This window comes from Choloepus didactylus, chromosome 17 (genome assembly GCF_015220235.1).
Source record: "Choloepus didactylus isolate mChoDid1 chromosome 17, mChoDid1.pri, whole genome shotgun sequence".
In the NCBI taxonomy this organism is placed as follows: Eukaryota; Metazoa; Chordata; class Mammalia; order Pilosa; family Megalonychidae; genus Choloepus; species Choloepus didactylus.
In genome coordinates this window covers 34,004,338-34,018,511 of record NC_051323.1, presented here as the reverse complement: position 1 = coordinate 34,018,511, position 14,174 = coordinate 34,004,338, and the positions used below count along the sequence as shown (strand labels likewise).

Genomic DNA, 14,174 nt, shown 5'->3' with positions numbered 1-14,174 from the left:
AAAGTTTAGTAAAGTGATTGCGTTTATTCAAGATTATCCAAACGATAAATGGCAGAACTAGTTCCTGAATTAAAGCCTTTGAGAACCTAAAGGCTGTCTCATAGCCCCTGCTACTCATATCACTTTTCACTCTCCAGAGGGCGTAGTAAATGTGACTAGTTGCGTCAACTGCTCGGTAAGTACTTCCCAAACTATTTGGAAGCTCCTGGTACTCAAGTAATGGTACAGGGGGCCTAAAATTCGTCCTACACAAATGCATGTCGTGGTTGTTTAACTCCTGACTGATATGATGGCTCATCTTCCAAACTCTTGGGGGGGGGCGGAGGTGGATGGCAATAATAACACTCCATACCCCCCACTCCCTCTTCTCTCCTTCCACTCGGGGCTGGAAGGAAACCGCCAGCTGCCGCCTGCCCAGGATTCCGCGGGCCCCAGATCTACTCTCTCCGCCAAGAATAAGGCGGCGCGGTCCGCAAGTGGCAGCCCAGAGGACAGGAAAGTTGTACCGGCTTCCTGCTGGGGCCGGACACCGGCAGGGCCCGCCTCCCCGCGGGATTGGAGGTCCGCGGGCCCCGCCCGACCCGGAGAAGTAAAAGTAGGCAGGAGGCATCGCGCGCGGCCTCGCTGTCGGAACCGGTCAGACGTCTCTCGTTCTGCGGTCCTGCGGGTCGGGGCGGGACCCCGGCAGGTCTACGCCCACCTCCCCGCTTTCCGGGCCCAGCCCTCGCCACGCCCCAGGCCTCGGACGAGCTGCCGTTGGAGTGAGGACCAAGGCCTCCTGGCCGCTCTCAGGAGGTGTTGCTGCTTCCGCGGCTGTTCCCTCGCGTTTCCTTGTCTCTGAGTGAGAAAGCGCGGGTCGGGTTAAGAACGCAAGCGGGAGGGGAAGTTATTCCGGGAGGGGGTGGAGTTTCCCTTTTCGCGAGTCGGGAGTGAGCTTCAGGCTGCAAGTTAGTCCTCAGACGCCTGGCGGGCTTCGCAGTGGTTCGGGTCCAAGCAGGCCCGCGGGTCCGGCGGCCGCCGAGGAGAGGGCGGACTGGGTGGGCTCGGGCCGGGGTTCGTGGAGGCTGGGGGCACCGCGCTGGCTCCTCTCCGGCCCCCGGGGTCACCGGTCTAGGCCGGCCCCGAACCCAGCCCTTGCTCCACCAGCTAAGGTCTCTGGGTACCGGTTTGTCCCCGGAAGCTCATGTTTAGCTCTTTTCATCATAATTCCGGGAAATAAGTAATCCAGAAGCACAAGAGACACCCTGGACAGGGTCTGGCCTTGAAAAGAGACTGCGCTACCCCTGGGAAAATGAACACGGTATCCACACCCAGGACGTGCATTTTATAGTCGGGATCTCTTTTCAGGTTTCAAGTTCTGACGCCACTAACTTTCTTGAAAGACTAGTTTTGAAATCGGCAAGTGTATATTAGACACCAGTATTCAAGAGGAACCGCAATAAAACTTTTCCTACTGTATTATGCACCCCCCTCCCCATGGTTCACCATCTAAATTCCCGGATTTTCTTGTGTTCCTGTTAGGAGGAGGGCAGGTGAATATTGTTAAGGGTTTCTACCTTGTGCGCCTTCATTCCACCTGGGACGTCGCAGGTGTTGAGTAGAAGACAACCGGGGCATTGAAGTGAAGTGAATGAAGGGGGGTGGGGAATGAAGGGGAACAAACTTTCTCATGGGGAAGATAGGACGTTTATATAAAGAAAAACTTTAAATGTATCAGATTAATTGTATATTTATGTAGTACATATTGTTTACATATATTATGTGTACAATAGTATTTAATAAATTGTATTAGAATTAAATCTGTATCACAAACATGAATATATTTAATCTTTAGAAATACAGCATCATACTTACCTTCACATTTAAATTAGTTTTAGACATATATGTTAGCGTATTTTTTCCTGAGAACTCTTCCTCCTCAAAATGCCACATTGTGAAATTCACTAACCTGTGTACAATTACAATTAATTGATTAAAATTATATGGCTGGGCTATGTAGACCACTCTCTGTTGGCAGTACAGTAATAATCTGTAAGGCAGGCCGATTTTCACTTTGATGAGTTTGGGGAGGGAGAGAAGGTAGAGAAAAGGCAAGAAGCTGAGACGGTAGTCTGCCAGTGCTAAAACTGCTCAATGGCCTAATACTCTTCTAAATTATGCATCCATGAATATTGCTCCCTCATTTAACAAAAATATTTACTGAATACCTACTCTGTGTTATATACTTTGCTTAATGGTTATGTACATTGCCATTGTTCAGGTCTTCCCAATCCAAAGGTGTATTCATTCCTAGTGACTGAAGACCTTTTGATCCCTGATACTTAGCATTGTTAGACAAACGAATATTTGCATGTTTGTGAGATTTATTTTCTCTTTGTCATTGGTCATTGCTAACTCATTGTTTCTCAAAGTGTATTTTGCACTGTTAATAGACCCCCTAAATGAATTAGGAAATGTTGACTTATATGAAATTCAATAGGTTGTATTTTATTTTTGTTTTTTAATCTCAGTACTTCTTAGCTTTCAGTATTGTAATGATGCTGATTTCTAATTGGAATACAGAGTGTGGGCTTTCCCAAACTGAATTGCCTTCAGAATCCTAATTTCAAGGAACCTGGAGAAAGTGCACCCTAGACAACACATTGGGAAATTTGTTTTAACTCTAAATAGATTTTTTTGTTTGTTTTTATTTTTAATCACTTATCCCACCCTTTGTGCCAGTAGAAGTGATGCCACCAAAAAGAAGTGAGAAATACAGACTTCCTGTTCCACTTCCAGAAGGCAAGGTTCTGGATGATACGGAGGGAAAACAGTGGATTCTGGGCAAAATGATTGGCTCTGGAGGATTTGGGTTGATATATTTAGGTAAGTATAACTATAAAATTACCAGATATTCTTATATATATGATTGTAATTCTGATTATGTAATAGTATTTTAAAAGTTGAAACTTTTGAAATAAAAGGAAATTCGTAAGTACATTTAATTAAATAGCATGAAGACAGTTAATGTTTAGTAAAATGTCTAGGATCTAGACATGTGACCTCACTCCTTGTTCTCCATGTTTTTCTGAATGATTCTTAGAAGGCTTTTCAGAGCATAATTATACAATCTGTCAGATAAAACCTTAATGTTCTTTTTTGAGAGCTTGTTTTCCTGGAAGCATTGGTTAGAAACCACAACTGTATAAATACAACTACTTTCCATTTGTGAATCTTAATCATTAATATTTAAATAATATAAGGGCCTAGTCTTTTCTTAACTAGGCTCCCCTAGAGAATTAAGCCTTAATGCCCCTAATGTATGTAATGAATTAACTTCCTTCCTCTGTGTCTAGACTAGTGCTAGTTATGTGCCATCCTTGGGATAATTAAGAATATAGACACTTATCATTTTCTGTGTTCTTTGGCAGATGAGGAACCTGGTTGAAAATTGATTGAGAAAACCCAGTGTACTTTTACACTGTAGGTTAACTGAATTTTAAAAGATCATTCAGGACTACCTTAAATCTCTGGTGGAATGAAAGTGGGGGTTACCCATTACATGATTGGATTTAATGAATAAAATAAAAACTCTATTAGTGATTTGAAAGAAAATTTTCCCTCAAGGACAAATTCTCTTAAACACTGATTCATTTCATCTGGTTCTGTAGAAGATTAAGAAGTCATTAAAAGACCTACATTGGGGGAATCTTGGCTTCTCCATCAAACAAACTTGTTTCATGGATCATGAAGGATATAGCTCCTCTTCTGATAAAATTAAGACTATAGTTTTGAACAAATAAATGAATTCAGTCAATAAGTGACTGTTTATTAATCACCTTGGCATCTAATCTACTTGGAAAAACAAGAACAAAATGAAAATTTGTATGGGCTAAATAAAGGACGGTTTCCCCATTTAAAGATTTTGAGCTTGCTTGAAAAATTCTGTGCTTCTAAGTACTAGATTGAGTGACATAGGAAGCACTGTCTAATAGAAATGGAATGTGAACCACATACTGTAACCTACAATTTTCTGTAAACAAAATCTAAAAAATCTAAAACATCTAGAAAGAAACAGGTGAAATTTATTTCAATAATATGTATTATTTAATCCAACATATCCAAAATATTATTTCAACATTATCAATATAAAATGAAATATTTTACTTTCTTTTTTTTTTATACTGAATCTTCAAAATCCCGTGTGTATCAAGCCACATTTCAAGGGCTCAATAGCCACATATGGCTAGTAGCTACTGAATTGGACAGTGCACACGAAGACCATAAGAGTACTTGGAGTCCACAGATAGAAGAATTCCCTGGAGAAAAAGTTTTGGTTGAGACTTTGAATTAGTGAATTCTCTTTTATAGCAAACAGTAAAGAGCCATAGTATACTGCCCTAACTCATGGTCAGAGTTATGGAGTTGACTACATTATTTCTGATGGGACTTAGTCATAGCTTTGGATACCACAGCTTATCACTTACACTTTTATTTTTCTAATGTTTGAGTTATAAATGTCAATATTATATGTATAATATGCATTTAAATTTAAATATTATATATCTTTATGCAGGTGTATTTGTGTACACATATTCACTACTTGTGTGATTCCTCTTACGAAAAATGGATGTATTTTCTCAGGGTTGTGATTTATTTGTCCCTATTCAAATGCAGAAAAATTCCTGCTGCTTTTAACTCAAGTGTGTCTCACAGATTTTTTGTCTTATTTTTTCTCATTAGCAAAATAATATTTGTTTTACAACATAATTCAAGATACTGTATGTTGTGCAGCACTCTCCTCTGTCTGAATTTCAGAACCTGGACCCTGGGTATATTAGCAAGTGCACACCATTGGGGAAAGACTTTAAAGAAATACTTAGCTATTTTGAGAGAAAAGCTCCAAACTGTGGAATACACAATAAAGCCACGTGTTCCAAATCTCATTGTTCCATCAAAATTGCTACTGATAAATCAGAATCAGCTTTCTGGTGAGATGCCATTCTTAAGAACTTCATTAAACTTAGTTTTTTTAGTGCATTTTATTTTTTTAGATTAAGTTCAGTTTTATTGAAATATATTCACGTATCATACAGTCATCCATGGTGTGCAATCAGCTGTTCACAGTATGATCATATAGTTATGTATTCATCACCACAATCTATTTCTGAACACTTTCCTTAAATCAGAAAGAATCAGAATAAGAATAAAAAATAAAAGTAAAAAAGAACACCCAGATCATCCCCCCATCCCACCCTATTTTTCATTTAGTTTTTTCGCCATTTAGTGCAATTTTATTGAGATGCATTCACACACCCCACAGTCATCCACAGTGTACAATCATTTGTTCACAGTACCATCACACAGCTGGTGTATTTTTCACCAAAATCAACACTTGAACATCCTCATCACTCCAAAAAAAACACCAAAAAAAAAAAAATTAAAAAAATGAAAACAACAAAAATACGAGAACACCCAAAAAATCCCATCCCCCATCCGCTCATTATTCATCTACCTTGTTTCCGTTTTTCTACTCATCTGTCCACACACCAGACAGAGAGAGTATGAGCCATAAGGTTCCCATAACTGCACAGTCACACCGCACAACCTACACAGCCGTACGATCATCCCCATGGTTTGCATCTCAGCCATTTCAGGTATTTCCCTCTAGCCATTCCAATGCACCAAAACCCAAAACCAGAATGACCTCTCGATTCTATTTGAAATCTCTTAGCCACTGAAACTTTCTTTTGTTTTAAACTTTGTTTTTACTGATTTTTTTCTAAACAAATCCCCCAGATTATATCATGTTTATGCATTTTACTGTGGTTTTCATCACTTCCTGTATATAATGAAGGAATAGATACATTTAAGTTTTTCTTAATCCCATTATGTCCAGCTACATTCTTTTCAGGTGTTATTATTTCCAGAAACACTGTTTTGGTAGACACTATCTGAATCCTGACCTTATCAAGCCACTTACAAACTGTATGCATTTAACCCTTTGAAGTTAAGTCTTTGTTTCTATTCTGTGTAATTGGGCTAATAAAAGTTGTGAGGATTAAACAAGATGATGTCTTTAAAGCACTTGAAACTTGTTAGGCACTTGATACAATTTAATTAATTTAAAATTTCCTATCCACAATGATAGTTGAATTCTAGGTTCAGTATTTCTGGTGCCACAGGGGATTAGGATGATGACAGTGACATCTATGGAATGGATTGTGATAGATTTAGCTATAATTATGGTAAAACTAAGGTAATGCAGGATGTCAGTGGATGATGTTATTACATTTGCCAACCCCTATTTTTCCCCCTAAAATTTACTATAGTGGCCATGATGGAATGATGAAGAGTTCTCATTTAAGCTGTATCTTACTTGCTTCAGATTTCAAAGATGTTGGGTTTCATAAATTAGTCAAAATCCTGAAAAACCAAATTATAGAAAACACTTCAGTCGAATTCCTTTGAAGGATAATTATAAATGAAAATAGAAATGATTTTTCTGTGGAAGTCTAATTTTTTTTAAGTTGGGCATAGAGGTGACCATTTAGCATCTTTGGAGAATCAAGCACAGAGTAGATATTAAATTATTTGCTTGAGAAATCAACACCAAAGTTGGGCTTCTTATCCAATTCAAGCCAGTTTGTTCTGTGCTCTTTCATAATTATAAATGACACCCTTAGCTCCAGCCTGCAGCTTTACAGATTAGTACCCTCAGTTACAGAGGCAAGTTGGGATGAGATTAACTATCATGTGTTGTCTAAAAGTATCTATGCATGCTTGTTAGTAAATCAATAACATTGTCTTTTGTAAGATAATAGTTACCATTATTATAACTAAAATGAACAGTGGTAGAGCACTTAAGATATCATTATTTATCCTTGGATAGAGAGTACATGTTTAGAATTCATCCAAATGTCATAAATTTTGTGGGCTATGCTCTCAGATTAGCCTAATTTTGTACTTTAGAAGAAGGAATCTCTTTTATTGATGGGAGAGGGAGGAGAGATAGGATTTTTAGAAATTATCATAGTTTAACTCCTTTGCTTTACTGATAAGGAAACAGATTTCTGTTTATGAAGAAATAAAAAAAAATCTGTTTCTGTTTTTTATTTGCTTTTTATTTTTTTGCGTCAGCTGTAATGGATTGGTTTTTCAGGTAGGCTGAGGAATGTTCAAAAGAGCCCAAGGGTAATGCTAATAACAAGGTAGAGTTATTGAAATATGTATGGATTCCAATACGTATTCAGTACAATACATAATTCAGTACATACAATACGTATGCAGTATTAAATGTTATTTTGAAAGTGTCTTATGGAGAAGGTTTTTAGGTAAGCAGTTAAGCTTATTTGGCATAGTGAAACATTATGGTGCCACTCATAGTTACTGGAAAATTTTGCAAATGATACTGTGGAGGTGAAGAGAAGGAATTAAATATGAAAATAAAGATAATTTATACTAGAAACTACAGTATAAATGATTAATTAGTTCCCAGATGAAGGTATAGGCAAGAGGTATAAACTCAAAGGAGGAAGGGATCACTTGGGATTTTGTGAATTTTATACACTTCTTGGATCTGTTAGACAAGAAATAAAAGTCCTTAGAAGATGTCTTTTAATTTTATATGGACCATTGCACATAGGTTATTCATTTTGAGTTTTTAAAAGAGATAGCAATGTTCATTTACATCTGTTGAGAAGTCTAAATTTTTAAGAAAGTTTCTATTAAAGTTTTTTTTTAAGAAAGTTTCTATTAAAGGGGACGATACTTATAAGGGCTAACCTTTGCTTGTCTTTTTCATTTGTTAAATTTCTGATCTTTTTAACATTTTATATTAAGATCCCTCACTTTCAACATTATTCTCAAACTCTTGCCTTAAGGGAAGGTTTATAAACTACTCCATTCTTCAGTACATTTATATACTATGTCTCTTCCACTTCACTTGTTACTATCCTGTAACTGTTTACAGTGGTCAAGATTTTTAAATTTAAAACCTATTGCTATAGGGTAACTTCTTCGTGAGATGAGCTCACCTCTGTTGTTACACGATAAAAGAATTCTCAGCTTTTGAGAGCTTCTGGCTTCCTTATGAAATATGGATAGACTTCTGCTTCTGAAGTGTTTTAGGTTTTTTTCTTTTAGATAGGGAAGAAGAGAATAAATAGTAGGGATGGTCCTTCTTTTTAAGACATGGTGATATATACATTTATAAAATTAATGAGAAGAAATTAAATTTCAAAGCTCTAAATGAAGATGATTCACCAGAATTAGACATTTGGATGGTCAGAAATCATCTGTCACCCACACTTAACAATGATACAAAGTTGTTTTCGGATTTTATTTTGCTTAGATACCTGATTTTGCAATTAGTGTTTCTTCAGAATATTTGTTCCTTCTAAATCCAGTATTTGGACTAAGCTTTTTCCCAAACACCATATAATAGTAGTCTATGTGCAAGAGTTTTTTAGGAGAAATGGCAGAAAACTCAGCAATTGTTTCAGGACAATTGCTGAAGACTTCTATTGTTTCAAGTTAGCTAGGTAGACTTATCTTTTTTTTTTTTTTTTTAACAACTAAAATCAGTTAGTACTTGAGGACAAAGATTCCACAGAAAGACATCCATTGAAGGCCGGAAACATCTACAGATGCAGTGTGATCCCAAGCAATGAAGCATGTGGCCCTTCATTGGCATTATATGATAACAGGAGGATCTTCTGGCAGAGTAACTGACTTTTGCTGCGTTCTGCATGCTGCCCCTCCAAACCCATCTTTGATTGGCACCTATGCCCTATTGAAACTGGCATCACACCTTCTGAATGGGCACATTGCCAGGCTAACAGATGGGTATGGGAAAAAGCATGCCAGAAACCCAGTATGTGCATCAAGTTTAAGTATCAGGGGCCCAAACTCCCATCCAGGGATGTAAAAACTGTGGTCTTTTGAGTGCTTTTTGTGCTTAAGGTTAAAGGACATGCCATTTCTACTCTAGCTTAGAGGCTGATTAATTTTGAAAGTCGAACAGGAGCTCCTGTGGCTGTGTCAGGTAAAATTCTGTCTTTGGTGAAGGAGAATTACTACTTCATGTGGGGAAGAGAAAGTATTGTAATGAAGTTTCCAGTGAGAGATACTCTCCTGCAAGTGCCTTCAGCACTTAAGCAGCATGCATTCAGTGGAGATGAATATTTCTGTTCTCCAGCAGAGCCAGGTGCAGTCAAAGCCAGATCTTCAACCTGCTGCAGTAAAGAACCCTAAATTTAGAAAGGGCAGGCAAAGTTTGGAAGAACTCCTAGGTGGCAGCTCTTTTCACTGTGAGCTGATGAGCCTTCATGAAAGTGTAAAGGAGCTGGAGGAAAAACTACGAATAAAAAACCTCCAGAGTTCTTCACCCTGAAACAAAAAGATCTTTAACAAACCAAAGGAAAAAGTTCAGTTCTTTCTTCTCAACCTAGGTATTCTTCTGAATTTTATGTCAATAAAACTTCAGTTTACTAAAATTTTAGAACCAGTTTAATGCATAAGTAACAAAGCTTCCTATTCTTGACGTTTATTTCATTGACTGTCTATCATGTTTATAAACTTAGCTTCTTGAATAATGGATTTTGCATACAATTGGTTTCTAAACATCATATTCCTTATGATCATCTCACATCTACTATAGAGCTGGGCAAAAACAAAGAGGGTATCATTCCTTGTGATCACTTTAATCACATCCCCTAAATGCTCTTAAATTTGCAGGAATGCCTATAAGACCAGCTGTGGCCAAGAGAAGCTTTTCCTAATCACCTTATAGCCATTGCTTTTTCTTTTCCACTGTGTAAACTTTATCTATGCAACAGATTCCATGAGACCATTGTGAATACTTCAGCGTATTCAAAACATATAACTGCCACAAATTAAACTACTAAAACTAAAGCTGGTGCATTCTAACTGCCAAGTAAAACTGGCACATCCCTCTGTCAGACTGCAGGAGAGTATGCCATACAGTCCTCAGAAAACACAACTCATCCAGAAGCACTCTTGTCACTTGCTCTGATATTAAACCAGAGAAAGTGACATTAATTAAAGGAGTGACATGAGCCAACAAAGGCAATGAAATTCTAAGCTTTGGCTCACTTGCAGACCTTAATCCAACCTGCTATATGTTGGTATTATGGCCATTTCTAAAGAGTAGCTAGTATGACTACTGGACAGTAGCCCTTCCTCCTCTCATCTTCCCATTCTGAAACATCATTTTCAAGCAATTAAAATTTCATATCCAGGATTAGACTAACCAGTTGGTGCACTGGTGGTCATTGCAGGGCTTCCCAAAATAGTAGTGTGATGGCATGTGGTGCATTTTCTGCAGTTGGTAACTGCATGAGATGGACAACAACTAAAGGCACAGGAGAGTAGGCCTAACAGAAAGGCAAGTGACAGCCAAACAGGGCAGGGTACCAAGACTTAGTAGACTAGAAGCTAGGAGGGTCCATTGCCAGGATTGGTTATGAAAGCAAATGGTTGCTTGTAGGCCTTCTTATGAAAATTCTAAAATGCTAAAGAGGCAAGCAGAAAGTATCCACATCTTTTCTTTCTTTGTTCTCATGGTGTTCTATATCAGAGCTGATCTCATTGTTTCCTATGAGGACCATATCTTATCTAACATTCCCTCCCTCCACCCCACTAGAATTTAAACTCCTTACAGACAGTCAGTCTCTCAGAGTGCTTCAAACGTGGCCTTGAATATTACAGTTTTTCAAAAATTATTTGTTAAATTAACTCTGGAACTAATATGTTATGGAAAAATTTTTTTCCCAATAAATAGTTAAAATGAGGCTGAATTTCATACTCTTATCTGCTGTAATATGTGTCTGTGTTAACCACTCTATCCTTAGATTTAGAGACATTTTGTATATGGTGGGGAGGGAGTTGAGAGAAGTATCTGTTCATTCTCTTTTCAAGTATATTTTTAAAATACAAGAAGCTATATACTTAATCCATAGATTGTATTATTTATTGGGAAAAGTCTGCTGTGCTAGTATATAGTATGGAAGGGTTAAAAAATGTGTTTAGAATAAAACAGTTCTATTGAGTAGCATTTCATTGAAGTAGACCTAATAGCAAGTACAAACTTTTATGGGGAAAAGGATGACTTTTACGGTTAAATGAACTGATTTATAGGCATATGATATGCATAAGAAGTCAACTTTTCAAAGAATGTAAACATAACTTTAAAAGAAAATGTATTATAGTATTTCTTTTAATCCAAGTCTATGAAGGGTTTTGTTAAGGGTTTTGGACATAAGCTTTTGCTATGGTTTCTGAGCTTATGCATTTTATGTTTGAGTTTGGGAAATTTCCATCTATGTAATTAGTCATGAGAGTTTATGTACATTTTTCATATCAGGAAGACAATGGCTTGAAAGAGACAGCAGTGCTGCAAAGGAGCAAGAAAAGAAGGCCAAAGTTGACATACACAGAGGCAAAACAGTGTTGGAAAAATCAACATAGTTTGCAAAATCAATCATTGAAAATATGTCTGTGTGCAGACCATCCTTAATTTGCTATCTAAGTGAAACAGAGTATTTAAATATGAGAAGGCAGTATTATTGAACCCAGCATGCCCGATACCGCTTGTTTGACTAGCTCAGAATAGAATGCTGAGAGGCAAGGCAAAGTTAAATGAACATTTATACATTTTACATCAAATGAAATATTAAGAGTATATTCATGAATTAAAAAATTTTTCAGAACCCTAAATTTAATCAGCTGGAATTACTTTTAAAATGTCATTCTGTTTAACTTTTGCGAATGATGAATTTGTCTTTTAATAGGGATGCTGTATTTTATCATGAAGATGAAACAAACTGTCTTTTGTTAATTGTTCTCCAGAGATACTGGCCATTTTTCTCTCCTATGCTTAGTGAGGAGTGAAAAGACAGCTTCCCACAATTTATTTCAAGGAAGAGCGATCAGAAGCTCATTTGTGAAAGAGGTGCATGGAGAACATAGCTTCCATTTCAGGTGTTCTGAGTGCCACCTGATGAAACCCTTACAGGTAATGCTACCAAAGCACTACTGAGAAGGCCATGAACACAGAACACAGAAAAGCAAAAAGAATGAAAGAGAGGTCTAGTGAAGAGTAGTGGATATGTCAAAAGTATCCGTGGCGTATGATGATAAATACTACTGCTGGAGATAGTTCTTGAATTCTTTTTTAGGAAACTTTTCATCATCAACTACTAAAATCTTTCACACAGTGTGTGCCAAGCTCTGCATTAAGGGCTTTACATGCATTATTTAATTCTGTTCTCCCAACAACCTAGTAAGAAAGATATTAGGCCCAGAGAGGTTAAGTAATTTGCCTTCAGGCTACAGTTTTAGTAATTGTCTACACCTACATTTGAAGGCAAGTCATTTTGCTCTACTTATTGATGTCCCTTGTCAAAGAACACTTTGAATTTATTGCTAGCCAGAGAAAATAGCGGCAAATGACATGCTTATGACACACTCGTTTTGAAAATAAGGATGAAATATGCAATTGATGGTATTGGCACCTAATTTAAGAAATCTGTTGGTGATGATGTGGTGCTAATAATGGTGTCATTTTCTATTCAAATTGACAACTTGAGGTATAGAGCATTGATGATATGTTTTTAATTTTAAGATCACCAAATCTGTGAAAGAGTATCTGATATTTATAGTAAGTCTAATGATACAAACTGGAAGAAATATGTTAAAAATGTATTATGCCTTAGATCAAACAATATTTTCATGGAAAAAATGAGAATAGTCAATAGTATAGACAGTTTGAAGAGAAAGATTTGATGGCTTTTCATTCTTTTTCAAAAATGAATAAATTTTTCTAGTTTACAGGGACTTTGTATGTCTATTTTGATTCTAATAAATAACAGGAATCTAAATCCCTATACTGTTTTTAATAAGCATCGTGTAAAAATAGATGTTCACAAATATTGAATTATTCTTGACCATGCTTTTTCAATGGATGATTATTTGGAAGCATTGTTTAAAAAACTAAGCCTATATTAGAGTAAAACAAATAAAATTCTTGGACAAGTGGAATCTTGATAAAGAATTTGTTTCAGATACTAAAATATTAATTTATAATTAAATTCTAGTTTTTGGAAAATGATTTCATTTATTTCAGGATATTATTACATAGTAGTAGGGATTTATTACATACCTTTAAATGATTTTATGAAAAATATGAGGATATTTCATATAGAGGTAAATTCTGAGATGTTTTTATTGGAGAAGAGATATTTATTAGATCAATCAATGCTAGTTTTTATGCTGGACTATTTTTTCTTTGATGTATTACATAGGAAAAGAATGAACAAAATATAAATTATTACATTAAAATTTATGTTTTTGAGTGCTTATAATGGTACGGCATTATTAATTTAAATTTCTGGAGAATATCAACAAAAGCTATTTATTATACTTGATCTTGTGTCTATTAAAAGATTGTATGTTAAATTTCTAACTTGGATCTCATGTCAAATGTGAGTGTTATAGTTGAGAATGGAGTATTAGTTATGTAAACCTTCTGTCTTACAAAGTATTAGGAGAATAGTAGAATGAAAAGTAGTAAAACACACTAGAAAATCCCCACATGTTACACTTCAAGAAAAGTAAAATGAAAACAAAACATAGTTGTGTATCCAGTGGGCAAATGTTGCTTTGTGATGAAAAGGGGAAGAAAAAGTTGTATAGACTTCCATAATCATCATAATTTCCACTCTAGCTGAAAAAGCATTTGAGCAAGTATAAATTTTCTGAAATTAACTGTTTTAATGTAGATTGAATGTAATATAAGGATCTCTATAAAAATAAGTTTTTATTTTTTTTTTTAAGTTCCCTCTGACCCCCAAAATCTGAGATACTGAAAAAATGTTATTAAACATATAAATGTTCTAATGATACTGAAACATGGATAGAGGCTTTAGGGAAAGAATTGACACAGCTGAGCAAAGAATTAGTTGTACTAATAATGAGCAAGTAAAGCAAATCTAAATTACAGTAAGATGATGTAAAATGATGATCAAGAAGAAAAATTATTGGTTCTATTATCTATATAGTATATTTTTGGATAGTAAGAATTCACGTGAAATAGTAAAGAAAAAAAAGACCATAATGAAGTTCTTAAGAAAAGTTCCCTTATTAGAAACCCAATTTTATTATGAATATTAGAA

The 14,174-nt window shown here is 36.1% G+C and overlaps 1 protein-coding gene across 6 annotated transcripts in view; it reads left to right on the top strand.

Annotated features, from left to right (window-relative positions):
- The first annotated feature begins 607 nt into the window (after positions 1 to 607).
- Positions 608 to 14,174, top strand: part of VRK2 (VRK serine/threonine kinase 2) — a 141,803-nt gene continuing 128,236 nt past the window's right edge. The window contains exons 1-3 of one of the 6 annotated variants that reach the window (XM_037807127.1): positions 608 to 841; positions 1,348 to 1,532; positions 2,725 to 2,865. In XM_037807127.1, the coding sequence (XP_037663055.1) occupies positions 2,730 to 2,865 (136 nt within the window). In that variant the 5' untranslated portion in view covers positions 608 to 841; positions 1,348 to 1,532; positions 2,725 to 2,729. Of the gene's footprint in view, positions 842 to 904; positions 1,533 to 2,721; positions 2,866 to 14,174 lie in introns of those variants that run through there. The other 5 variants (XM_037807129.1, XM_037807125.1, XM_037807128.1 and 2 more) reach the window with 5 other exon arrangements.